The sequence below is a fragment of the Tinamus guttatus genome, unplaced genomic scaffold (genome assembly GCF_059628265.1).
Source record: "Tinamus guttatus ecotype Peru unplaced genomic scaffold, ASM5962826v1 Tinamus_guttatus_pri_ptg000150l, whole genome shotgun sequence".
Taxonomy (NCBI): domain Eukaryota; kingdom Metazoa; phylum Chordata; class Aves; order Tinamiformes; family Tinamidae; genus Tinamus; species Tinamus guttatus.
Window position 1 is genome coordinate 1123306 of NW_028288684.1, and position 27848 is coordinate 1151153.

At 44.2% G+C, this 27848-nt stretch overlaps 1 protein-coding gene across 2 annotated transcripts in view; it reads left to right on the forward strand.

Moving 5' to 3' along the window:
- WDFY2 (WD repeat and FYVE domain containing 2) overlaps positions 1 to 26300 on the forward strand; it is a 76638-nt gene extending 50338 nt beyond the window's left edge. For both annotated transcript variants that reach the window (XM_088522273.1, XM_088522272.1), the window contains exons 3-12: positions 5703 to 5776; positions 12716 to 12770; positions 15813 to 15963; positions 17163 to 17275; positions 18218 to 18344; positions 20054 to 20159; positions 23184 to 23285; positions 24363 to 24493; positions 24729 to 24837; positions 25970 to 26300. In XM_088522273.1, coding sequence (XP_088378399.1) covers positions 5703 to 5776; positions 12716 to 12770; positions 15813 to 15963; positions 17163 to 17275; positions 18218 to 18344; positions 20054 to 20159; positions 23184 to 23285; positions 24363 to 24493; positions 24729 to 24837; positions 25970 to 25999 — 998 coding nt within the window. In that variant the 3' untranslated portion in view covers positions 26000 to 26300. The remainder of the gene's footprint in view (positions 1 to 5702; positions 5777 to 12715; positions 12771 to 15812; positions 15964 to 17162; positions 17276 to 18217; positions 18345 to 20053; positions 20160 to 23183; positions 23286 to 24362; positions 24494 to 24728; positions 24838 to 25969) is intronic.
- The last annotated feature ends 1548 nt before the right edge of the window (positions 26301 to 27848 follow it).

A 27848-nucleotide genomic window follows, 5' to 3' on the forward strand; every position in this document is an offset into this window, starting at 1 on the left:
TTGTCAGCTGCTGTGAAGCTTTACCAAGTTGCATGCTAATACAAAATCCCCTCTTAAAATTTAATGCAAATTATGTGATGCTTTAAATGCTTATGTCCTTTGTTACTATATCAAGTGCCAGTTATTTTGTTCTTACAAGTATCTAAGGCAATGCAGCCTTAACCTAGAGCAGTTTACAGTTTAAATCAGCTGCTGTGCTCAGTGGGAAAAGGAAGCCTTTGATAGACGGGATGCCCTTCTCCTGCAGGAAGGCCCAGTGCCAGAGGAGGATGCTGAGAATACAGACCCCTGCCAGCATGGATATGATGGCCTTGGGAGCTGGTGAAATGTGCAGTGAAGATGGGAAGGGTACCGTGAAGGGGGCTAAGTAGACAATAAAAAGGAAAGTGATAAAAGCAAGAGGATAAGTATAAGCAGCGTCGTACTAGCAGTTTGGCAGGGTAAGGCAGTTTGGAAAGACAGATGGGACCAAATCCATGCAGGGAAGTCCAGCAGCAGAGACCTGTGTGTGACAAGTGATGGGCAGAGAGGGAGTAAAGGATGGGCTCCCAAGAGGCTTTGGGATACAGCAGCAGCAGGAGGCAAAAACTCTAGCAAAGGATGAGCACTGAATGCAAAAGCAGAGCAGCACAGGTTGGAGCCCAATGTGCAGCCTCGCATTCTGCCCCTAATGGAACTCACAAACATTTATGAGCCTGAGAGATAAATCACTCTGCCCTTCCCCCTGCATTTGCTCAATCCATTAGGTTAGATTGGGAAATGGTTGTATTTGATAAGAACTTAATGTCCAGCAGCCAATACAATAGATCAGGATACTAGACAGAGAGACTTCCAGTGAAGGAGCAGAATCTTTTTGCCATGGTCCAATGTGAAAAAAAATCTATCTGATGGATCCCTCCAGTATGATGTGCTGTATATCTCCCCTCCCAAAGCGTGTTCTTGCTTTAAAAGAATTTGCAGATAAGTGTCCCTTTTTTTCCAGCAGATAGTTGAGGACAGCACTCTCCTGGCTGTGTGTCATAGCCCCTGTGCTGCAGGGCGTGCAGCTTCACAGGTGCTCCTCAGGCAGCTTCACATACACTGCTGCATTAGGCCAGCCTTGGCGGGACGATGGAGCTGCTGATCTTAGCTCAGACAGATTGGGGAGCGCTCGCCCAGGCCCACTGAAGTGTTCCTAGTGCCTGGAGAAAGTAGTATTTTACGATAACAACTATACACAACTATACAATGCAACTATATCTGGAAGATGGCATCTTTCTCTATGAAATATAAGATGTTTAATAGATACAGCTGTGAAACAGTTCTGGTTCCATGGCAGCATAAACTTGGGGCTCTAGAGTGGCCATGGTGCTTGACTGCCTGCTCCAAGGAAGCACGAATTTGGTGTCCTTTTTGCCAAGGACAAGTTTTTAAAAATATTTCAAATCTTTAAGGTATTTTCTCTTCAATATTTTGCTCCAAAAGTTATTAGAAACTGCATAGAGACTTATTTTTGTGGAGCTCTGTCTGCCCCAGTCACTAGCAGTGGCTTGGGCTTCACATGGCTACAGAGGTTTGTGATCCCCAGTCCAGATGTTGTGAAATGGCTCTTCCAGCCGCTCGGCATTGACACTTTTTCCATGTGGTGTTTCTGCATACATGTGCGTTTAAAATCCTGTCAGCTCCTCCTCCAGACTTAGAGAGGCTGCATTATTGCCAGTAGTAACAGTTGTACTGGAACTGTTTGAGTAGGCCCCAGATCCAATACAAGGATGTTATTTTAAAGCTTCTTTATGAATATGAGCACCTAAGAGTACAGTGTGTCTTCACTAATAGATTAGTAAACTTGCAAGTCATCAGACATGAAAATTAAGTCATGTTATCATTACTTTCAGGAATGGTCAGGTATAATTAGAGATTGGAGCAATGCCCGTTAAATTGTTACCAGCCAAGGCTTTAAGGCTGGCAACCATAGGCTGAGCTCTGAGTCTCTGCCCTGGAGAAGATCAACTCGCCTGCCTGTGTGTGGAGCACCTCTTCGATGGGCCTCTCCTGTAGGGTCGCGGTATTTTCTCTTGTCCGGAGAACAACAGCTGTTCGGAGTTGCTCTGTGGGGAATGCTGTAGGCCGAGGTTGCCTGGGGGCCATGGCAGGCGGCGAGGTTTGCGGTCCTGCCTGCGCTACCCGTTCGGGTGAGTCAGGCCTGTGGCAGAGCCCTGCGCGGCCCACACCTACGCGGTTTTGGTGCTGAGTCTGCAGCGTGGGCGCTCGGGGACATGAGTTGGGCTGAGTCACCCACGTGCTTTGAACAAGTGCTCTCCCCTGATAGGGCCCTCAGTGCATCTTTAATGTGACAGCCATTAGATATCTGGCAAAGGAAGATCAAGGCTGTAGATTGCTTGTGGCTGGGGGCATTTTCTGTTGTTTAGAGGTGGAGTTTCCTGCTTAAGAAGTTTCGTGCCCTGGCTGTGGATGTTTCTGTGCTGGGAAAGCTGCGGGCAGCATGGTAGTCACGTTTTCGATGATCTCCCTCAGCACATGAGGAAGAAAGAGCTGGTAGTGAGTGATTTTTTTTTAAGCAGTCGCCTTTCCAGCCAGATCCCTGCACAGCCAGACCACTGCAGAGAGAGCACGTAAGGAAAACTCCCTGGGCTATATCTCCACAGGCCTTTCTCAGACAGGGCTCCAGAGCAGAGTTTGTCACTAAAAGGCTTTTTGAGAGCAGCTGGCACAGAATGTGGCCCCAGGGGATGGGGTAGGTTGCATTCATCCGTGCTGACCCAGTGGTAGGACTTGTTCTGCTTTGAGAAGCCAGCATAGCCAACCCCGGTATCAAAAAGACATGCTTGTAGATCAGCAGCAAACTAGGTAAGCTGGAAACCTGCCTAATGCTTCACCTTCATGTCAGAGTTATCTCAGCAACTGTATTAGCAGAGGACCTCTGACCAGCTGGGTAATCCTCCCAGTGGTTAGACTTGCAACCTTTCACCCTTGTGTCTGTACGCAAGATAAAAACCATATATACGTGAAATGAAGAAAAGAAAAGGTATTGCAGTGAAGAGAAGTAAGCTTTGAAAAGAAAAATCCAAACTCAGTCAAACAAAAACCCCTCTCAAATGCAGAAGTTCAATAAAGGTTTTAATGTAATGAGGAATAGTGAAATATCCACTATTTGAGACAGGTAATAAACTTCCTGCCTTATGATAGTTTTTGTAGATTACACTTTGCTTTGAAGAGGAGGATAAAAACCTATGCAAAGCAAAATACGTGTTTAAGCTTATGACACTTTCGGGCATTTGCAACAGGAGAGACTTGAAACTGCAGGTGCAAGGTGTGTATTTTTCTTCTCCTTGTGCCAGCTTCTAATAGAGGTGCCACACTGCTGAGCACATGAAGTATGTCATTGGATTATTCCTGTAAAATTCAGTTTCCAAAGGCAAAAATCAGAGCATTGGTGCGTATTTGCCCTGTATATAGGGAGAATGATAGAGGCAAACTTCTACGCCAACCTCTGTAGTGACTACTCAGCTCCTATTTTGTTCCAACCTGAAATCCGAACCATAGTAAGGTTCTGAAATAAAGGGCCTTCAGAGGCTTTTTCCTGGCTATCATTTTAAAAGGATATTAAATCTCCTGAACTTGGGGCCCCCCATCACAACACGCACAGCCCTTTTTTTTTTACCCTCTCCTTTTAACGAGCCCTAGTGCTCATGTATCTGAATGTCATAGTCTAACTTTCCATGCGCAGGCGGCTGCAGTCATGTCACAACAAGTGGTATCACTTTAACAACATTAGCATAGCTAATATGGGCATAATTTTAATGCTGACATAATGATTTCTCTGAGAGTAAATGTCACGGAAGAATTCCTTTTGGAAAATCATGATTGCAGGATAAGTGTCTTTACATTGCTGTGGTTTTGTAGGCACAGATCTGGAGCACAGGACTACTTTTTTTTTTATTGTTACCCTGTCTCAAGCAGTTGCTTGCACCTTTGTGCCTGAAGTGCTTCAGGCTGTTTGGAAAAAGCATACTACAGATGACTAATTTACCTGCAACGTTTTTTGTGAGCTGTGGATTGTCCTAAGAGATGTTAATAATGCTTTCGTGTATGCATTAGCTCACACTTAGTCCAGTCTTTAAAGCTAAAACACAGATTATGTCAATCCCAGCATTAAGTGCCTTTAAAATGATTTGATATTTATTCTCCTTATGATTGTTTTTCCTTTGTTAGGTACTTTTTAATATTTTCATTTCTGTCTGAAGAGAAGGTGAAACTGAAGAGTCAGGTTTGCCTTTTCTGAGGAGGAGGTGTGAAGGAGGGCTTCGGCATGGTTAGGAGCCCTAATTGAAGTGTTTTCATTCTGACAGTTCCCCTGAACTGAAGCCTTTTCCCTGATTTAATTGAGTCAATCATTCCAGGAATGAAAGGAAGGAATAGAGAGAGCTGCCTGATGGCATGGGAATCTCGTAGGCTTTCTGCCTGTGCAGAGAGTACAACAATTTCTGTTTGATAGCCAACGTGCATATAGCTGTTTGATATAGCTGTATATAGAGCTCTTCTGTTTGATAGCCAATGTATATCCTCTTCCTATAGCTGTGCTGCTAACTAAACTAATGAGAATCACCCGCTGAGCTGACTGGACTGTTTAATCCTGAGTGAGGCATCACACAGGTCGAGAATATACCAGAGAGGCAGTACTGCAAAGGGAAGCACTCCAGGCTAACTAGGAACAAGAACTGCAAATAACCATAGTGGGGAATAGAGGCCAAGAGGGGAAAAAGCAGAACTAAAAGCTTATCTGACCGTATTCTGTATTTATCACAAGAATATGTTTTTTTTTTAAGAAAAGCTTGCCACTATGGAAGGGGCAAGAATCTCTGCCCCTAGCTACAGTTGGCAACTTCCACTGAAAACTTAATACCAGAGTTTTCTGTTGGGACAGCTAGGGCCCCAGCTGCATGCTGCTGTGTTAAGTAGTCAAAACAGCCCCTGCCTGCTGAATGCAAGCCCATAGTTTCTCACTTAAACTGTGCATATCTCTGGGATTGTTATTAGAAAATTTTGGGTTTGCCCTGGCATGTGAACCTCACCAGATTCTCAAGAGAGCATTATATGACTTGCATGGAATTTAAGAGTATATCCTGATGTTTACAGAAAAGTTTTGATGTAAGAAAACATCTTCTAGTTTTCAACAGACTTTTATTTTGACCATAGTTTATGATACTATAACTACTTTGTCTGTGGTGAAACTAGAGTAGGAGATGGTTAGACTCAAAGCCCTGACTGACTGATACCTATGAGTTAAGTTTCCTACCCCAGGTGTAAGATGCAAACCTCTGACATAACAAAATTGTTTTATTTTATTGTTGTGAAGTTCAGGGAAATGTAGGAAACTAAATTATTCTGCTAAACAGTCTCTCAGATTCATACTGGAATGTCCAATGTCTCTCATATCAAGATAGCACCGCTGCTCTTGTCTGACATGCCTGTTTTCAGGTAACGAGCAAGAAAAAATGAGGGAACTGGAGCAGAAAGTAGCCATTATTCCATAGCCTAATGGGATAGGATTGAATGAATTACAAAAACCTTTTTTTAATGTTTAGAAAAGGCAAAATGATGAACACCACCATAAAGCATGTTAGCTAGTTTTAGCTTTTCCAGAATTTCAAGAATGAGGATCATGGTTTTGTTAACTTCATCAACATGTTCATTTCTTTCAGCTCCATGTTCATGCATGTCTTTTAACCCGGAAACCAGAAGGCTGTCCATAGGTCTAGACAATGGTACAATCTCAGTAAGTACATACCAAGATTTCTAGTTGAAATGCTTCCCTTTTGAGAAGTATATGTGTGATGTTGTGGTGAGGATATTTTTGTTAGTGTTTGGGAGAGATAAAGCTTACTGCTAGTAGAACTGCAGCATAGAAAATGGAAGTTTATTGCAAATTTCATGTCAACTGCCACATAGATTTTGAGTGGGTTTTACAATATTTATTAGACATCTAAACAAACTGACTTAATTTGCACAGTTCTTAAAAATAACAACATAAAGGAACAGCTGTCATTTTATTAAATTTGAGTGCCTTGTTAATCATACCATACCAAAGTTTTCTGAGAACAGCAATTAAAAGAAGAAAAATCATCTTCTGAGAAGCAGAAGGTGGATTCAGCTCCAAATCTAGCTCCTTTTCCAATCTTTGTGGGTCACATTTTATGCTCTCTTCTCACTTCCTTTGTAGGAGATATTCCTAATTGGCGCTGCTGTTGCCGAAAGATTTGGTTCATTAACATCTAAGAGGATCTAAGAGAACATCTCTCTGTGTGTGGAAAGGAAGGAAAATATTAAAACAGAATTCTGCCTCCTGTATTTGAGACAGAGGGTAGCAGTTGACCTTATTCATTGGATCTGTCTTTTGGGATGACTGGCTAAGAGCTGTATTACCTAGTAGAAGAGAGCTGTGGGTCAGAGTGTTTTTTACCTGTACTTAATCAATAGGCTCCCTTTTCATCTGAAGAACATTTTGCCACCATTTCAGATTCTTCTCACAGGTGTCTCTGTCCTACAGGCTTTATAACTAAATGAATTGGCCTGCAGGTTCACACATGGGCAGCTCTCTGCACTAAAGCCAGCCTGGCATTTGGGAGAGGATGCATGACCCTTTTAGCTGTTGCCTGTGAGCTACATCAGAGCTGTGAAGGTTTTGACCTATAAAGCTATTAGTGGCTCAGTAACAGAGAATTTTGGTGCCCATAGGAGGTTTCAGCTTTTGTGTCTAGGCAATGGGATAAATGCCAGAGAATTCTCTGCACCTCTGAAATTCCTCCTTCCCACTCTTTGAAATAGCTTTAATCTGCCAGTCCTGCTAGACACATTTGTTTCACCAGCCCTTTAAGGGATGTGAGGGCGACTGGAAAGGAGAAGGTATTTAAATACCCTGCTTGATGCAAGAGTTGTGTCCTTCTTCCTCAGGGCATTTTGCCTTGACAGTGGGAAGGTGCTTGAGTTGGGGGTCAAATATTTTCCATTCTAAAGCTAAGGTCAGTAAATGAAATGCGACTTTGGGTATTTAGTAGTCTGTATTGCTGTGTCGAGAGGCAGATCCTGTCTGTTGCCAAGCTGTAGGGTTTTTATGCCCTATTTGGAATACAGGTATTCAGAGGGTGGCTTGGTCCCCGCTAGCCACAGGCAGCTATGTGGTAGGAGCTTGTACAGAGCACGTGCTCCACCAACTTCCACGAGTGACAAAACGTTTCACATCCCTTTCTAGCAACCTAAGACTTGTAAGAAAAGGCACAGTTGTCGTGCTACAAGAAGTGGTGGAGGTGTGGAGGGAAGAAAGGGTACCTCCTCGCTATACTGAGGTGCTGAAACAAAATCCCAGGTGCTCAAAAAGCAGCCTGCAACCGTGCTCTAAAGGAAGGGGAAGTTCTTCCTTTCTGGACCACAGAATAAGAGAACTTATGGCCTTAGGGCACTCTGTGACCTTAGAGGAAAGTACAGGTAACTTCCTCCCGTAGCCTCAGTGTTTGGCAGTTGGTCAGCTCTTCCGTTCCCGTCTGCTGAAACCCAGCACCATGGTGTGTGCTGGGTGCAGGATAGGAAGGACTTCTGCAAAGGGCTCTAAGCTGATACAGTTCTTATATGTGTGCAACATAACCTCTAATTAATCTTTATGTAGTGCAGAAAAGTCAGGTTGACTTTCAGAAGTAAATGGGGATGAGTAAGGGGTTTTTTTTTCCTTTGCAAGAAATTTTGGAAAACTAGATGGCTTTTGGTTATAAGCCTAGCACCTCAGAAATTGCATGGTACATTTCAGGAAGGATGGGAAGCAGTGCTCTTGTCAAAGGAAGATGTTCCAACATTACCATGAGGTGAGCTTTTGTGCCTTATTTCTACCATGTAAAGCACAGTAACAACAGGGTGACAAGTTTTCCTTCTACAAAGGTGAAGTAAGAGATTGTTTCAGCCTTTTGTAACTCCTCTGCAAGAAGGCTGCACAAACATTTGTGAAGAGTAAAAGACGTCTTGCTTGACGAGCAGTGGTACCTAAAGCAGTAAGGAAGTTTTGTATAGTCTTTATTGCCTTTGCAATCCCATTTTAAGAAAAAACAATATGTCTGTTACTTTATGTTTAGCAACTGGGTTTTTTTGTTAGTTTGTTTTGTTTTGTTTTTTTGGAGCCAAAAGATTTTATTGTGGTCATAAACTCTTCGCTCTTAACTTAAACTGTTTTAATGAGCTCAAGTCTCTGGAGACACCACAAAGCAAACCAATAGAGAAAAATTCTTTCAATTGTAGTAGAAAACTTATAGAAAATAGCCAAGATGAGAATCCTTCTCTCACTTCATCCATCTGAATGTCAGCTTCCTAGGCAAAAGTAATCGTTAGGCTCTGCAGTCATTAGGCAGAGTGAATTGCCCTTGGAGATTTCCATGTTACTTACCCTAGAAGCTGTTTTAGAATAACATGAATGTCTCTTCCCTATTCCCCGAGGAAAGAACTGAGGGGTTTTGTTTTTATGCTGCAGAGGCTGAATGAAATTAATCTTTTTCTCCGACCATGTTTGTTCAGGCAAAGTTGCTGTACACTCTGAACTAGGCAACAAGGAAAATAGGCCACCAGGGCCTCCAGAATTCTTCTTTGGAAATGATACTTGCTAAATAGGTTCATCTTCCACATCACTTGACCTTGCAGGTATCCAGAGATTTGGCCATAAACAACACTTTGAAAACCTTTGACTGAGTTAGGCTCTTCCTGACAATGCTTACCCTTCCCCCCTGCCCCTGTAGCAAGTTTAGTATTTTTACCTTCAGGAAAACTACATTGTATTTTGTGTCTTCTTCCAAATTGAGTATTATATAAAGTAAACCCCCTGTAACCATTTTACAGAGCTTTCTTTGCAACAGGAATAGATGTAGACTGTGCTAGTAGATTTGAGAGTCTTCATCCACCCTCCTCCAATTCTGCTGCTAGTTAGTTGCTCTCTAGTGAGACAAGGTGAGAATTGATTGTTTGAGTTAATAGGATGAAGTGAAGGCTCTAAGGAGATCTGCTCTGTGGTGTTAAAATGACATCACCTAGGGGTATAGATAGTAAATTCCTTGGGCTGCGAACTAGGTTGTGAATGAGTGACACACAGCTAGTGTATAATGATTATTGCCCCTTAGGATGGGATACAGTTGCCTAAGCAGAGTGATATTTTCGTAATGTAAGAGAATGATATTTTCGGATGTCTCATTTCATGTCCACATGCAGAATATGGGTATCTTGTAGAGCCTTGGTCATATCAGCAGCCCCAGGCCCCTAGCTGTGGCACACAATGTGCAGGTTTTGTTTACCTCGGTAGGAATAATTTGAAGGAGGGTGCTGATTTTATTTCCTGGATGAGGATTTCCAAAGGTCACAGACTCAAGAGAAGCTCATGGTGGTTCGTTGGCATCTACCTGAGGAAGGTGCCCTCCGTGAAGGCATCAGTAAGAGTCCGTATGTAGCAGGACTGCGGGCACCAGATTGCACAGCTCAGATACTCAGAACTTCATTCTGCCCTGGGGAGGCTTCCATAGGATCACGTCACTTAATGGACTAAGCTTATCTTAAACAGCAGAGACTGATAACTGACATTTTCAATATGGCAAAGAAGGTAGCAAAGTAATTCAAAAAAAAAAAAAAAAAAAAAAGCAATGTTGCCAGAAAAAAAAAGTGTTTACAGTCCCTGAGAGAAAGCACCTCCTGTGCAAAAGGTACAGTAGGACTCAGAAATCTTTCTCTATTTGGTTAAAAAACAAGCACTGACTGAGCTGCGTGAGTGACCTCAGCCTTTCTAGCTCATTAAAAAGAGCCAAACAGCTCCCTAATGAGAAGCAAATGTCAGCAGCTCTGAGAGGAGCAAAATACCTGTGTCTGGAATGATAAAAGCCTCTCTCTGTTGGTAGGATTGTTTTAAGAGATGTAATCAATGCTTTTGTCATGCAGGTAACACAATATATGTACAACGGGGCATGAATTTATTGAGCAAGCTGCCCTGTGTTAGAATACCTGCCCACTGCAGCAGTTAATACATTTGGTCTTGGGAGGGATGAGGCAATAAATGCACTGGAAGAACATGTGAAGCAGGTCTAAAGGGAAGCAGGAAGTAAAAGGACTGGGAAAGATTAGAAAACACAAAACAAGGAGATATATCCTGATATAATACATGCTTTAAAAAGAGGAAAGGAAAAGCAAAAAATCTCAGTAAGTAAATATGCGTATATATAACACAAGTATTTGGGTTAATGGAATGGCATTTGTTTTGTACTATGTTACAGACATCTTAAACCAGTTCTTTAGGTGGTGTGTAGTAAATACATGTGGCTTGTATTTAAACATATGTAGGGTACTTGGGTGAACATTAGTATTCCAGTTGTGCTTTATTCTTTGCAATATACTTCAGGAGCAGAGAGATTCAAAAGCCTTTTCAGTCTTCCACTGAAGCTATCTTAATAGAATGGTCACGTCAAATTTATTGCTGACAAGATGGGAGTGCAAACTACATTCTTCCTCCTGCTCAAGCCTGTATCTGTGTGGCACCACGGTGAAGTTTGGGGTTACTACCAGGGCATCTGAATTGGTGGCAAAGGCAGACAAATTCTCCTGCTGTGTGTGGCAGCAGTTAGAGCTGTTTCTCTTTAGCTAACAACAGCAGAAGGTTAATGGTCTCATTACCAAGGATCTTTCTTCAAGTGAGCATTTCATGTGGTGGTTCAGGATTCTTCAGGCAAGGTTAATGAAAACCACTTTCCCCATAGGCAGATAGGGAGGTATGGCCAATCTTAACGCTCCATGGATTTTAGAGTCAAGATGACCCTGGTATAGAAATCCAGGTGACTTAATTCATTTGTTTCTGCTGTTCAAATAACACTCCCTGTTGTAATCTCCAGCTGCCAGGAGATAGCTAATATGAGGTGGATTAAAGGAACAGAAAATGGACTAGAACATGTATTTACAACATTTATAGCCAGCTTACGAGCAGAAACCTAGAAAGAGCAAAATACATAGGTGCCTCCACACAGGCACAGTGGTTTTCCCAGAAGCTGAGGCTGCAGGTGTTAGTGGATGAGGTGGATGCAGGAGGATTGCAGCCTCCCCAGCTCTGTGCCACGCAGGATACCTGGTGCCGTAGGATAGTCCTGGTGCTGGAAAGCTGCGAGGGGCCGACTAAAGCAAAATGGCCGTGGGGTGCCTACTACCTACAGCCACCCCACAGAAAATGCAGAGTGACTTCCTCTGTTTTCTCTCTGTATATTTTGGAAACTGTAGGTAAATAGCAACTTTTTAATGGTTTGCATGTCTCCAGATACTCTTGTGCCCTTCTGTACACCGACTGTTTGGTTTGCTCTATAAATAGTGTGTGGGCTTATGAAGTCTAGTCCTATTTGCTTTTTTGTTGCACAGTACTTATAAATGGCAGTTGACAGTGCTCATAAATGAATATTTCATAGTTGTATGCTTTAAAATGTAGCTTATCTTGTTTATGTGTCTCTTATTTTCACACTACTTCCACATTAAATCATTTAAGTTGTACTTCTTCCATCTCCTAGGTTAGACCAGAGCATTTCTGTGTAGCCTGTTAGAAATTAATGCAGTGTGTCTTTAGACTCCTTGTTTTTTCCTGTTTCCCTGAGTGCTCGGGATAGCTGACAGTGGCTTCAACACCAGTTCAAGGGACATTGCTGCAGATCCCACCTTCCGCCTCGCTCTTAGCTCTGAAGTCATGGGCAGGAGCTTTGCTGTGGCTGCGCTGTTTCCCCTACCTTGAGCAACTCTCCTCTTCAAAACAAGCAGCAGGGAAGCCCGAGTGCTCATTCAGTTTAGCCCTGAGGGCCTTTTTCCAAGAGTCGAGGCTGCCACGCAGACCCTTAGCTGCTGTTTTCCATCCTCTCAATGGTCCAAAGTCAAATCAGGAATTAGGAAGCAGCACCAGGACAGCAGGACTGCGTAGGTGGGCCCTGCCCAGGTAGCAGAGCTTCTCCCAACCACACTTCACACCCACACACAAGGCTCCTTAGTCACGTGCAAGCAGTAATGAAGCAAGAGAGTCTCCTGAGATTCTAGAGTAAATAGCAGCCAGTAGCGGGATCAAAGCAAGTGAAAGGCCATATTCAGTGTTAGTTGGAGCTGCCGAGAGACTGAAGTTGAACAGAAGTCCTATATGGACTCCTATCATGGAACACCGGTTTGTAGTTTGGGCTGAGAGGCCTCAGGGGGCTTTTTAAATTGTATTTTTGCAGTGTCCGGGTTGGAGTGTGATGCGTGCATGCACATGCACCCACACACACGTCTGTGTATGTGTGCATGCACGGGAATGCACACAAGTGCACACTGTAGCCCAGGCTGCCCTAAGGAATGGCATGGGTGGCATGGGCTCGATTTCAGGTCTCCCATTTTGTTGTAGGTTGGCCAGAACTAGCCATTTTTGTTGAGGTTTTAAAATCTCCTTTCCTTTAGTAGTTCCTTTTCTATGGCCATGCTTCTCAGAACCACTTTTGAAGTCATGTCTCAGTAGTTTTAAAAAGTGAAGTAATTTGGATATTTAGTTGGAGGTACTTAAAATTAGCAAAACTGTAGGCCTTGTTGTGATTGAAAGGAGAAGAGGGCTTAGATTGGTAACAAATTCAAATGAAAACATTCTCAAACACTTTACATCTCTGAACACTGTTTCTTTGTTTTTTTTCTTCCTTTCTTTCCCTTCCTGCAGGAATTCATTTTGTCAGAAGATTACAACAAGATGACACTAGTGAAAAATTACCAGGGTAAGAACTGCGATTCGTGTTAGTTAGTTGGCTTTGTCATTATATATGTTTCTAATGTTCTCTTAAAGATGTGAATGGAGATAATTATCCTTTAATGTGGTTGATTAACTAATATAGATGCTGGTTTTATCAATAGATATTGATGCTTTGTTCTGAGATTACAAGATTTACAAAGAGCTATTTCGTATTCTGTCTTCTTTTTAAGCGTTCCTTGGGAATATTTTACTAGGTAGCAAACTCCCTATAATCCAGGGTGTGGGGGGAGCAGAGGTGTTAAGTTTTTATTTTCGTCTTTATAATCCAGTGAAACAATCTAAGAAACTAACCCATCTTTTTTAAGGATGAGACACTGAGCTTTTATAGTTGATCTGGTTACATTTCAGTGATGTCTATTTAAGTAATGCCAAGTTTATCAGTAGATAATATCATAGTAAAAGGTCAAGAAACGATAATCCATACCTTTCCTTGTTCGTGTTCACTAATGCCATGTTTTCAGAAACCTAGCTATTTATCCTTGTTAAACCTGTAAAGAGCACAGCACTTGTGATAAGTATTGTAAAAAAAGCAAATACATATTGCAGTCTGTTCTTCTCTCTCTCTTGCTGTTAGACTGAGAGAGAGCACCATGTTATTTGCTAAGCATTATGCTGCTGTGCAGAAGCTTTATGTATAGAAGCCAGTGCTGGCTTGATGTTCCTCACATAAATTTTACAATATGTGTTTACTCATATATATAAGATAGCTTTAAAGGTTGAAAGGATGATTTAAATCTCCAAATGAAGGCTCCGGGGATCACTTAGTTACATTTAGCTTTAAGGGTATAAAGAGAATTTTGATTTCACAAAACATGGTTAAAATACTTCTGCTTTTAAGCGTTCTGCTTCAGCTCTTTCATAAATGCCTGGTGGGTTGTAAAATCAAGCTAGAAAGTCTAAATTGTTTCTTAGCTTGTGAGAACAGAGCAAAAATACAAAAAGATGATAAAATACCTTAAATAAGATTGCTGTGGTCTTACTTTATAAATCTTTATTATCTGAATTTGTGATTGCTCTGCCCTCTGAAGTCCATGTACCTATTGGGGCAATCTACTAGAGTAAAACAGTACTCAAACTAGGGAAAGATCAAATCAGGGGAAGCTTAAACCAGCTGGACTTGCACAGGTGCATGGGTGAACATGGGATACATCCAGGGGTGCTGAGGAATCTGGACAGGGTCATTGCAAGGCTGCTGTTTATCGTCTTCAAAATAGGATGGCAGTCAGGGCAGATCTTTGATGACTGGAAAAAAAAGCAGATGTCACATCTGTTGTCAGAGAGAGATATTAGGGATTTTTTAGGGGCAATAATTAGATATTATGGATTTTTTTTTTCTCCATGATGGTGGTCAGCCACTGTATACAGGTGTCTTGGAGAGGCTGGAAAGGTTGGAGAGTGTCCATGCGTGGGGATAAAAGAATGTCCCCTGGACAGGCCTTGAAGAACCTCATCATGGTGGCCTGCTTTGCACTGCCATGTCAAGGGGGTGCCAGGCCCTTACTGTGACATTGCTGGTGAGCCCCTGGGACACACTGATGGGACCCCCTGTTCCTTGGGCCAGCGCAGGTCCTGCTGGGCTGCAGGGCATCACTGCGCTGACCACTGTAGGTCCTGCCAAGGACACTAAAGAAAAGCAATAGGCACCCATGCAGTCACTGAAGCTTTTCCAGGAGAAGAAATGTGGAAGGCTGGAGAGGAGAAAGGATGTGTTTAAACAAGTTCCAGTCACTCCTGGGTGGTCCCTGACCCTCTGTCTTGATAACAAATGTGGAAGTTGAAAGCATGTGGAAATACAGGCCATAATCTGAGGTCTGCTGTGGGTGAGGGTAAAAGCATCTGGCACAGTTCAAGCCTTATGCTGTAAGTTGCTCCTGTGCTGGATCAGAGTTATAGCAGCCTATGTCAGTGCGTACCTTGTCTTTGATCCTGGAGGATCCACGTTTAAAGAGTGGTGGGGATCAGAGGCAGGTGTGGGCCTGTGCAGGCCTTGATGCAGCTCATTCCCTTCCCAGGATCTGGACACGATGCTACTCTGTGCATTTTATAGAGTGGGCTGCAGCCTCTCCAAACAGTTCTGAGGCATTTGACTCTCCATTTCAGAGGGAGGTTTGAGGAGGGTTTTTAAGCTTACAAAACTGTTTATTCTCTCCAGCGTGTCAGCTTTTACACAAACAAATGGAAGGAGGCTGCTTTGTGAGACACATGTTCCTGGGTCCCAGAGCAGCCATAAACCAGAAGGCCTGTGGATTGAGGAATATGGCATTCACTGTTAAATTACAGCTGGGAACAATTCTGCGTGTCTTTCAAGCCATTTGTTTTATTAAAAAGTCAGCTCACTCAGCATTTCACCGCCAAACCCACTGGTCATTCATACAGAAAGCCCTCTGTAGAAGTCTGGGTTCCACTGCTTTGATGAAAAGCCTTTGGTGGCTTTATTTAGGTAGCAGGATAAATTTATTCGTGCAGCTGTTTTATTGGTTTTGCCCAGCTGTGATCTTCATGGTTTTTTATTTCCCCCCCCCAATTTGCTTTATGCACATGCAAGGCTAAAACTCTTCTTTGGTGTAAAATTGTGCCTATGCTGGGGTTCATGAGTTGGCCAGACCCACCAGAGCTCATGGGGGAGAAGCAGCAGCAACCACAGCATGAGCATCTGCGCTGCTGTCGTACAAGCTCCAAATGGGCTCCGGTGGGGCCCAGAGTCCCTTCCTGAGTCGTCACTTTGTTGGTGATGACACAGTGACCAACTGAAAAAGGAAAAGGGCCAGTATAGGCAAGGAAGGAATTAGATGCTGCCTCTCTATTTCTCATGCAAACGTTGAAGTTGCCAAGCAGGAGCCTTACAGGTAGCTCGTGTCAACTCAGTGGTTAAACCCAAGTTTCCTCTGGGAGGCAGGAGGCGCAGGTGAGGAGGGAGCCGAGGATCGGCGGGCAGGAGAGCGGTCTTCGCAGCGGTCTCCCCGTGTGTGTTCTCCGCGGCGCGATCAGGTGTTTGCTTGCTTTGCAGCTCATCAAAGCCGGGTCATGATGGTCCTGTTTGTCCTGGAGATGGAGTGGGTGCTGAGCACTGGCCAAGACAAGCACTTCACGTGGCACTGCTCGGAGAGCGGCCAGCGCCTCGGCGGCTACCGCACCAGCGCGGGCGCCTGCGGCCTGCAGTATCCTTTGCTGAGCTCCCAGCTGCTCCCACGCGGAATACACAGGGTGGAAGAACCCTTCGTTTTGCTGCACAGCACTTAGACAGCCTTTTTGGATGGGGTTCTAATTATCCTCCAGCTTTTGTGCCCTGCTCAGTGTTTTGTGAAAGAAATGGTTATTTAAATCCAATTTAAAAAAAACCTGTCTGTTCTCCTTGCTTTGCCTCTTTAACGCATGGTGGCATATTTAGGTCTAAGCATTTTTAAACAAAGCAGTGGGCAGTCTGCAACTGGCTGTAGTCTGCTGCTGAAATAAATATGGACAGAGCCCTCATTTAACCATGCAGTCCATTCTTTCTTGTGCGAATTAACAGTAGCGAAGTAGGTCAGTGGTCAGATCAGTTTGCCTATGTGTATGGATGGTAAGAATTAAATGACTTAAATATAAAATAATGAGTACTTGTCCTTCACTCTGGAACAACCCACTATGCTTTGGGATTATGGGTTATCTAAATGGTTTCAGAAATGGCACTCAAATGGCTTATTCAGCTAGAGCTTCCCCAGCTGCCTGACAATAAAAGAAATATTAATTCAGATTTATTGCAAATGAAAAGGAAAGTTGAAAAGTATGATGTTTTATTCAGTGATACACCGGATGAAACTGACACTTCCCCACATAAAAACACAGATAGGCCTCTATAACCCAAGCAGGTATCACCAAATTGCTATTGGAAACCACTTAAGGAGGTACCCTTCTGGAGGATTTCTGTGAGACTGACCAGTGGTCTGGGAAAAAATACGAGTGTTGTGTTTGTAAACCTTATTATAATGAAGAAGTGGAAACTTCTCATTGTTTTAAACAAACTGAGGAAGAGAGAGAGAAAGCATGAACACAGTCTGACTCTAGCACCTTAGTTACAGAGCCAGGGGAGATGAGACTCCTCTGGTGGTGGTGAAGGGTTTCTTCGTAGATTATTCGTAGTGAAAGCACAAATTACATGTCCTGGAGTAGTCTTTCCCCTTGTCTACAAGTTGTATCCAGTTATATCGATACGAACAACTAAAGTTGGAGGCCTGAAAGTCCATGCTGAATTCCTCCTTGAGATTGGAGCACTATTCATGAGCATGCAATATACACATGTTAAAAGAATTAACAAGTCATAAAAAGCAATGGGTAACTTCTGTAAGCAGTGTGTATTCCTTAGCTCTTATCCCACCAGATTTGACGTGGAAACTCGGCATGTGTTTGTTGGCGATCACTCCGGACAGGTGACCATCCTCAAGCTAGAGCAAGAGTCCTGCAGCCTCGTTACAACATTTAAGGGACACACAGGTGAGGCCTCAGGAGGAGATCCAAGCCAGTCTTCCTCACTGTGATCTGACTCTTCTGTGAAACCCTGGGGTGTGCAAGTGCATAGCTGGAAGAGGGGCAGACCAGCTTAAGCTGCCAGCAAAACTCAGGGAAGCAAATCTATATTAGTAAAAGAGAGATCAGACTTCTGAGAAGTGCAGATAGCTCCACAATCTGCCCAATTCCACAAGCTGCTAGTTAAAGTAGAGTTAGGATGAGTATTGCAGTAACTCTGGCAGGAAAAGGGTGCTCCTCAGAGAAAGATCCACACTGGAAAACCCTTTTGCCCAAGTGGGACCAAGGCACACGGTGGATGTGCACACTGGAGGAGCTAAATAAGTGCGTCTTTAGGTGCTGGAGCTTGTGCTCTACAGCACTTTAAAAACAGCAGCCATGGGATGGGAGTCTAGTATGTAACAGCAGAATTCGTGGTCATTCCCCAGCATCTCCTCATATCCCTCCTTGGTGGTGTGTTTGTCTTCAGGGAACTTGCAGAGTACCCAATACCTCCCTTCCAAGTCTGTCCTAGCTCTGAGGAGATGACTGGGCAGAACACTAGATATAGTTAATCCTCATGCTGTGATACCAGGAAGGGGCCCATAATATCCCTTGCTTGCTTCTCTTTTTTTCAGTAAAATTTTGCCTCCTGGGAATGGTGATGAAATGCTGTGTGGCTTTCCACCTACCTCCCTGTATTGTTTGTGGATTCATATAAGAACAGAGTATGGGATGTGTAGGCTTCTAGGTGGCTTGTTTTCGGTTGACAAGCAGAGTGTGTTGGCTGCCTGACCCTTGCCAGATAGACCTACGTTATCATCGCCCTCTCTTTATTTTTGTGGTATTTTTAATATATGTGTTGTTAGCTACATTCATCTCTTCCGCTTTCAGTGATGAAATGACCGTTCTGTGCATCTCCTGTTTCAGGTGGTGTCACTGCTCTCTGTTGGGACCCGGTACAGCGAGTTTTATTCTCGGGCAGTTCAGATCATTCCATTATAATGTGGGATATTGGAGGAAGAAAAGGAACAGCCATCGAGCTGCAAGGACATAAGTATGTTCAAAGCCTTTCCTCTTGTTTCCCTGGGAGAAAAGTTAAGGGCAGAAACCACATCTGGAAACAAACATCCCAGGGGTTACAGTGCCTTGTATTTGAATATATGACTCCCTATGGTCCATATATGAGGGGAATAAATTGTTTTTAGTAAGGTTTTTAGCATGAGGCTCACAATTTGCAAATGGTAATGGAGAAAAACACAGCTCTTACCTATATCCTGAGTATACTGTGCAGGAATCCTTCTCCTCTTTGAGGGCTCCTCAAATGAGAAGAGCTGCAGAGGATTTCTTGCTTTTTAGGTGCCAAGTTCTTTCTTTCCCCTAGAGGGAGCATCAGGCTTGGCGAATCAGTCCCTTTTAACTCACTGCTAACCATGTGTTTTAAGTATCGCTGTGTTTACAAACTGAGATGTATCTAATGTGGATTATCCATCGGGTCTCACTCTCTCCTTAATGCACAGAGGCTTGCAAAATACAGACTTCACGTTTAGATAGTAAAGTAGATGTCTCTGAAGGAGGGTAAGCCTGTGCTGGACACTGAGGAGAGAGGTGGGATAGGTCTAGCTGCAATAAATTCCTAGAGTTTTAAACGCTGACAGTTTGGGTCAGTGTACTGAAAGGTGTATATACATGAAACTTGCTCCAACATTAACATCTTCCTGTATGCACATACATTTTTGGGCAGGATGCTGTGCTCTGATGAATGATTTGTTTGGGTCACTTGCATTCAGGGTCCTGCAGAGGGCCTGCTGAAATTCCTTAACATGGATGCTAGCTAATGCACCACAACTGTATTTATTGCAGTGGAAAATAGTTCTTCTAAGATGCAATTAGCCCCCTGCATCCTATGTGTAGAGAGGCTTTTGGCTGCCACTGTGTCCATGCAGACCTGGCGCTAACCACATGGAAGCGTTTCCCTTAGTGGTGCTCCTGTCCTGGGGAAGCCAGCGCTGCCCAGGAAGGCTGGGTTAGACCCAGCTGCCCTGTAAGACACAGCTGTGTGGAGGAGCAGCCACATGCACGGACAAATGGATCCATAGGAAAGGCCTCTGGGTAGCTGAAGCCAGTCTTGGTGGCAAACAAAACTGATACCAAAAGGTGTGAGGAATTACCACTCCCTACATGCTGAGTGACCGTCCTCTTAGCATATCTTGTTGTATGGTGGTTGTTTCCCAAGTCATAAATATTTTGAGATGAGGTCTGGTTTTAGTTTTTTTATGATGGACCAACCTTAACTCTGGGGGCTTAAACTGAATTGTTTCTCCTACATTATTTTTTTTTTCCTTGAAAGAATGACAAAAAGCACCTAAAACTTCCACGTCACCTTGGGAAGACTTAAGAGCAATTTAGGGGTTTCTGTTTTACTTTTCAAATTCTCCTTGCATATTAGTGCTAAAAGGAAACCTTCAGCAGTTCTTCAGTGCTTGATTTCTGCATGTTGCAGATATTCACCAAAGCAATGTTGTTGCTAGCTTGTGTGAACATTTCAACATTTCTGAACACACAAATATTTCTTAGAGGCCCTAGATCTGTAGCTTTGTTCTGGCTTTCCAGCAGAGCTAGGGCCTCTTGTCTCCTGCCTCCTGACCTGCAGGAAAAACAGTTACTGCAACAGTGTTAGTTTTCGTAGCTATATTCATGGTATAATCTACACTTAACTTTTTTGGTTAGCCGTAAATGGTTAATTAGCAACTTTTCTTTTTTCAGTGATAAAGTGCAGTCTCTCTCTTATGCCCACCATACACGTCAGCTCATCTCTTGCGGTGCAGACGGTGGCATCGTTGTCTGGAACATGGATGTTGAGAGACAGGAGGTAGGTACGCAGGTCTTGCAGGTCTGTCTGAAACCATCTTGGGAAGAAGAGTTCATTCCAAAATGTGTAACTTTCAACTTGAACAGGATTGTTCCAGGCAGCAAAAATGTTTTCTGACGTGCTCTGCTTATTATAGAGTAATTATGCTGTGCCTTTAATAATACAGTACGGGGCTAATTATCTGACAAAATCTTTGTATTAAATCTGACAAAAAACTTTGTATTAAGTATGCTGTGAAACGGTTTCTATCCTTTCCATTGCTGTTCTGAAAGGTGAAAGGCATCCTCTTACAAGGATGCTGTGAGATGCTCTGCTTTGTTGGTTTTTTTAAGACAGCATGAGAAACATTATAGTTCAGAGACAAATGATGAATTGATTATTTTTTCACTAGTTTTCTTTTAAGAAAGCAGAACAAGAAAGCTCTTTGCCTTGTCTTGAAGCCTGCAATTTGATCCATTTTTTTCTCTGCTCTTGCCAACAAGGCATTACGTCTTCAGTCTCATCTGATACTCAGTCTTGCTGCCCTCTGGTGTAACCACATGAAACGGCAGCAAACAGCGACTTTGCTGATCAACACAAAAAAGAAAAAGAAATTGGCCCACACAGTCATGTCCCGACTCCGAGAGGGGAGGATGCTCCAAGTGTTTGTGGAGTGCATCAGGCTTTAGCTGTTCTTTTGCATGTGGCAGAGCTCAGGAGGGAGAGTCCTGGCCAAGCCCCTGCGCTTCCCCAGCCGCGGAGCGCGGCGGCGCGCAGGGATCTGCCGCGTTCCGCAGGGACGGCAGCGCCAGGCGCCCGCGTGCCCTGCTTGGCAGGTAGGTCTGGGTTGTTCAGCCGGTGCTTCCCCTGTGGCTGGGAAGGACACAGCTGGGATGAAAACACCCTTCCTTTACCCTTTGCTTTTAACCTGTGATGCAGAACATGGCCATAATTGAGTGGCATTAGAGAAGAGCAAGGAGGGGTGAGGGTGGTGAATTTTTCCAGTTCCCTCGATGTTCTTGACAGCTCAGTGTTTAATCAGCTTTGCTGTTTCCCCAGAAGGGCTTTTGGTCTCCCCCGGTTGTGTGGGTGTCTCTCAAGCAAGGGCTCAGGAGACTTTCCTAAGTGGAAAATTGGATTTAAAAATCTGCTGGAATAGGCCTAGGCAGGAACTGAACTACTCATAGCCCCTTTTGCACATGAATAAGCGTTCAGTTGGCTCTCTTTAATTGCTAATCTAATGGCCAATTATGCCATCAGCTCCAGAAGGGAAACGAAAGCAGAGCGGCTTCCTCCCTCCCACCAGATGTTTCCTCCACGCTGCAACTCAGACATCCAGAAATGAAAGTCTTATTTATTTGCTGCCTTAGAAAGGCTACAGTAAGGGTTAAAATGGACTTGTTGTGAGAGGACTGAAAGTTTTATTTATTTGCTGCCTTAGAAAGGCTACAATAAGGGTTAAAATGGACTTGTTGTGAGAGGACTGCTTAAAAAGTGGAGGAGAAATGTAATTAGCTAAACAAGGGCTCAGCAGCAGGTGCTCACGGGTGTTCTGCTCCTCTGGCTGCAGCTCCCTGGGCTCCTCCTTGTTATCACTAGCGCAGTAGGGAGCCATTGGGCTAAATCGTTTCCCAAACCTGCATCTTTGGGATTTTAATACCAAGTCTTGCTTTGGGGTCCTAGAGCACTTCCTTCTGGATTTTGCCTGTTGTGTTTTTTGCCTGTTCATTTTTGCCACATGATGTTATCAGATTTTCCCACATTATTTTCGAATACATTAAGTCATTTTTCCCCTCAGTTTCTTATTATAAACTATTTTTAAAAAGCTGCAAGAAGCAAGCATCTGAAAGATGCTAGAAGCCGCGTTTCCATTTTACTGCAAAGCAGTAGTAACTGCTCAGCAGTCACTAGCAAAACATCTTATTTATGTAAATACAGCGTTCAGACACTTCAGAGATGAAAAGCGTAGTCATGCAGATGTAAATCTGTAGGCATTAAACGAAAAGACAGCGGTGGGTAGGAGGGGCAGGGATTTACCCCGCAGGATGACTGGTCTTTAAAGCCACTGCCAGAAAAGCTGAAAGAAGCGGCCGGGACTCAGAGCAATCAGGGGAGTTGAGGCACCCGGTCAGGCTTCCCGTAGGCCTGTCTGGTTTCATAGTATTTTAAATCTTAATCTTAAGTGTGGCTCATGCCTCTTGGGAAGCTGACAAGCCAAGTGCAGCCTCTTAGCAGTGCTTCCTCACAAACTATTGGATGGAATTTATTGCCTGCATAGGAAACATGCTTCCTCAAGCAAAACCTCTCCCCCTTGGCCACGACTTACATGTAAAATGGCAGGAGGAGACAGAAATGCCTTTAATGTTTCCTGTTTGTTGAATCTTCTCCATCCTCACCCCTTCATCTGCAGCATGGGCGCAAAGCTGCACATTGCATTAGGAATTGGGAGATTGCCTTACATCTTCTTTGTGTAACAGCAGGGAAAAGAACAGGCTTCTTCAGGAGGCTCTCGTCCTGCTCAGCACTGCATGTGGTTTGTAGCAAACACCTCTGACAGCAGGAACTTTGGGAATATCTCTCACAATATTAAAAGGAAGAAAAAAGGCAGCAGTTCAGATACCACCCCCTCTTCTTCCAGGCAGATGATTAGCTCAGCTGTTGGAAATACAGATTGCATCCAGTTTCCACCAGAGGCAGTAAATGGTGTCCAGCCAGACACCCATTTTTAAACGCCCAGCTCCAGACTTGGAGAGCTGGTGGGAAGCTTGTTCAATCTTGGGTTATTCTTATCTTATAACCAAATTCTGCCTGATGTATAGGGTGAGAAGTGTTGCTCCTGTCATTTAAAGGTTCAAAGCCAAGCTAAAAAAAAAGGACATTTTAGGGAACAGTCAGAATGATTTGCTGTAAAAATAGAGATTTTTAATCAAGTTAACTTGACAAATTACTGCACCCAAAATGCCTTTCTTGTCCTGTCACTGGGCCCCAGTGGATGATTTTCTGCTTGTGGCTCATTCCCTCTTTGTGTATGTGTGTGTGTTGCAGACACCCGAATGGTTGGACAGCGACTCCTGTCAAAAATGTGACCAGCCTTTCTTCTGGAACTTCAAACAGATGTGGGACAGTAAGAAAATAGGCCTCAGGCAGGTTTGTATGGGTCCCTCGGGACATGAGCGTAGTGCAGTTAGGCTCCAGTCTCCACAGATCACAGTACTTTTTATTCCCCTAGAGGCACTTTGTGCACTTTGTGTTTCCACCGAGCACTCGGTGCTTGGGCGGTGAGCTCCGATGAGCATCAGGCTTGTTTTGCTTTGCAGGGGGGTGCACTGACAGCCTTGCCCCTTACAGGCAGAAGACATTTTTGCAGCTGATCCTGATAGCAAATGCATAAAATAGATGTCTGCTGCTTCTGGTCTGTGCTTGTGGGATTTTAGCTTATTGTCAGTTGAATCGGTTTGAGAGAGAAATATACAGCTGATTTCTAGAGATAGTGTCAGAAGCAAAGCTACTTTCCGTGGGCTTGGGTAAACATCTGTAACCACTCAGACTGTGTTGGGAAAGGCTTATTGGTCTGCTTGGAACAGGCAGTTACATTTTCCTGCCCAGTGTTTTTCCTTTTCCACAATTTTACACTCCTTTCCTGAAAGGAAAAGGGTGTTCTTACGGAGCTCAGCATCGATGCTTTTCCTCCTCCCATCCAATTACACCCCATTTAGCACCGGTCACACTCGCACTCAGTGAAGGAGCCCTGACCTGCAGCTGCATCCCCAGCACTCAGGAGGGGAGGAGATGATGATTTATGGCATGATGCACGTTTTGACCCTGGGGTGTAGGGGAGAGGTAGAGCCTCCTCGCCTGGACAGTGCTTCATCTGCCAGTGCCCATGTTAATGATCAGCTGCTGCCAGCCCCAGATAAAGAGGGAAAGTTGACAGTACAATTTTTTTCCTCATTTACTCCAATGTTTTTGCCTTTGTTTCCCCTGGAAAAGTCATTTTTTCCTGCTTGCTGCCACTTTGGCTTAGTCTTGTTGAAGCAAATGGGTAGAGTCACACGGAATCACAGAAGGGTTGAGGTTGGAAGGGATCTCTAGAGACGATCCAGTCCAACCCCCTGCTCAAGCAGGGACCCCTAGAGCACCCAGACACCTAGAGCCAGCCCGAGCTGAGCAGCGAGGGGCTCCGGGCTGGCGGTGACGGTGTCTCCTTGTGCGTTGCCCCCGCAGCATCACTGCCGGAAGTGCGGGAAGGCCGTGTGTGGAAAATGCAGCTCCAAGCGCTCCTCCATCCCGCTCATGGGATTCGAGTTTGAGGTGCGGGTCTGCGATAGCTGTCACGAGTCCATAACAGATGAAGAGTAAGTGTGGGCACGGCGCGGGCTCGCCTTGCAGCGTGGCAAAATACCTGGCAGATGCCAGGGGCTGGGTGGTGGCCAGGGGGCTGATGCCCAGGCGCTTTCTCCAAGGGATGCCTCCCCCATGCTCCCCAAACCCAGAGGGATAACCTTCCGTCCCTGCCTCCTGTCTTAGCAAACACGGCAGGGGAAAACCTTGGGCTCATGGCCTTTGCTGATGTGGGGTCCTTTTCTTCAGGCGGGCACCCACAGCAACTTTCCATGACAGCAAGCACAACATAGTGCACGTGCACTTTGATGCCACCAGGGGATGGCTCTTGACCTCGGGGACAGACAAGGTTATTAAGGTAGGAGCAAAGAGACTTCCCCAGCTCTTGAGTTGCATCTTCCTTCCCTCCCCATTGCGAGTCCGGATATGTCCCACCTGTTCTTTCACCTGTACAGACATCTCTCACCGATTGCCCCTTTCTGCCCAATAAGAGTCATCAATATTCCTTCTCCATGAAGGAAAATGGAAAATTGCTCAATTCTTCTAAAACTCATTGAGTTTCAAAGTCAGACTTTGGAAATTCCCTATCGGGAATGTTTTCTTATGTGAGTCCTGTGAAGTACTCAATAAAATCCTGCTAATTCCTCCTTCTGTCACAGCACACATTTTTAGGGGTGAGGAGAAGGGTTAGTTTCTATAGGAAGAATATAAAGAGGATGTGTATAATATAATGAATACACATTGAATAAGGTAGTGGGGGGCCAGAGCTTTTTGCCTTCGGCAGGGCAGCAGAAGCTCAGCTGCCTAGACAGAGGTCACTTTTGGAAAGCTCAGCTAAAATAGAGACTAGACCACCTACAAAAGGTCTTCTACTTACATGGTTGTCTGGCTTGTGAATACGTGACTGAAAAATCATTTTAAGCCTTAGTCTATGAAGTTACTGCCTGAAATGGCTGGGAATAGACTGGGACTAGGCATTCGGTGCAGCATTCCCTGCACCTTTTCCTCAGGGAAGACAGACTCTGTTTCCGTATGGCTAATTCAGCTTATGTGGCTAGAGAAAGTGAAGCCCTTCCAGTGTCAAATCTCCCTCCACAGAAATGGCTAAAATTATGAATAGTTTTATAACAAAGCTCTGTTTTAACAATTAAAACCCCTCATGATGTGTTGTGACTAGGCTAATCATTCAAGTTAGCAATACACTGGGTTTTGGTTTCTCTTAAGGACCTGCTAACAGCTATGAACCTGGCTTGCAGTGTAAAGAATAATGACATGTAGAGTGTCCTTTGGTCAAACTCCACGGGTCTGACGTGAATGCTGAAAAATGAAATCAAACTTACTTGGAACAGATGCTTCCATTTTTGACCAAATTTCCTTCCCTAAGCAAAAATAAAAAGTGCAAATATATAGATACAGCATTATATGCCATGTTATATTTTATTATTTTTTACCGTTATTAATTGAGGTATCATCTTTTATTATATTAACAGTTGTGGGATATGACACCAGTAGTGTCTTGATGATGCATCAGTGGAACTTGCAAGGCAATATTTACAGAAGAAACAGATTCCTAACCCTAATCATACTGCAGATGATAGATAACGCTGGGCGCCCGCGGCAGATGAGGAAGGAACTAACGCGTTTACAACGACTTTATGTATGTCCTTTGCTTGACCAAGGCTGAACATTTGCACGAAGACTCTTTCCACTTATTCTCAAAATATACAAGAAGGTATTTTTTTAAACTAATGGTTTGTACGACCTGACCATGCTTGGTTGTCTGGAGTTTGTTTGGAAAATCTGTGTGCGGTGCAATTTTTCGTTTTTATATTTCAGTATGTCCAAATACTTGCTGCTTTGTACAGAAGGGTCTCGGGTTGTGTCTTACCACGTACGGTCTCCGTATCCGCGTGCCGTGTAAGCAGTCGGATCTCTGTGACGTTTCAGCTGGCGACGTTCTCCCCGATAGGGAAGCTTGGGGCCGGGCATCGCACGTTCCCTGGCCGCGTCCCCGAGGATCACATGGACCGTGGTGCTTCCGACAAGGGCCCGAGCAGATGCCACCGGGAGAGGTTTTACTGCTGCGCCGTAGTTCAAAACGCAGCTTCCTGCCTCCTTCCTTGCTGCACGAGTTGCAAAACCAGGGGGCAGGTTGCCTGGCAACTAATTTCTGCAAAAGCTGAAATAGTCTTGCTGCTCCGAGCATCGCAAGGAGCACAGAGGTCTGTTTGACTTCGGCGAGGCTGACAGGCTCCTTCAAATCAAATTACTGAAACTGAGGCTCTTGGGAGAGTGTGCACAGAGAGGGGGGCATCTCAAACCAGTCTGGGTCTGAAAAGTCTGTTTTACCTCTACCTCTACCTTGTGCAGCAACATTTCAGCATTTATACCTGTCGCTGTTGTCGAAGATGATCTTGATTTTCCTATTTTCCATATAGTTAGTCATATTTATTTTTAAAATGCTGACGGTTTTTATTAATTTTCTCTACAGACCAGAAACTGATATTGCTGGATGACACCCACTGTCCTGTTGTCATATTTGGCAGTTTCTTTTAAAAATAAAGAGTATTTAAAAGCCTGGCTTGACCAAAATTACCTTTCAAAGGGGACATTATCAAGATGAATAGCAAAAACAATCCCTTTTTCAGAGGGATCTGAAAAGCCATCTCACAGTTCTTTTAATTCATTCCACTTTTAAACACATTGTTCTTGGTGCTCTAGGAAGAAACTGGCCCACAAAACAGGGTAGCAGAGCAGACCCAGGAGCTCCCATCCCCACTCTGTGCAAACCTGGTGCTCTGCATTGCTGCAATGCAGCAAGGCACTGGTGCTCCCGTTTGCCCTGTTTTGCACTTCCCTTTTCTCCTGCTAAACTGAGGAGGGGATTAATTTTTTCGCCATAAAACACACTGTTACATGGAGAAAAGTCACAGCTGGGGCTGAGTGGTAACTCTGGAGGGAAGCAAAGCTTCTCCTTTGCTTGCCTGGCAGCAAGTCCTGCTTGAGTAGGCGAAGGTGGGGGGAAGGCAACCGTGGCATTAATTCTTGACTGATTAATTGCCACAGTAAAGGGTGGCAGTGTGTGTGTTAGGACTGCTGCATATTTTCAGGGAAAATTTTCTTTTTATTCATCCTAGGAAGTGGGCTTCAGCATTTTGCAGTCCTCTTGTCTGAACTCATGTCCCAACGCCAGTTGGCCCCACCACAGGCAGCCTATTCCAGTGTGTATTTCCAAACGTGATTTGCGTGGCACCCTTTTCCCAGTTTAAATGTTAGTTCTCTGTAAGTCCTGCTGCTTTCTCTCGCAGAAGCTGGATGCTTGTTCCCCTTGGACAGGTTTTCAGGCCACCTCGTGCTCATTTCCTGACT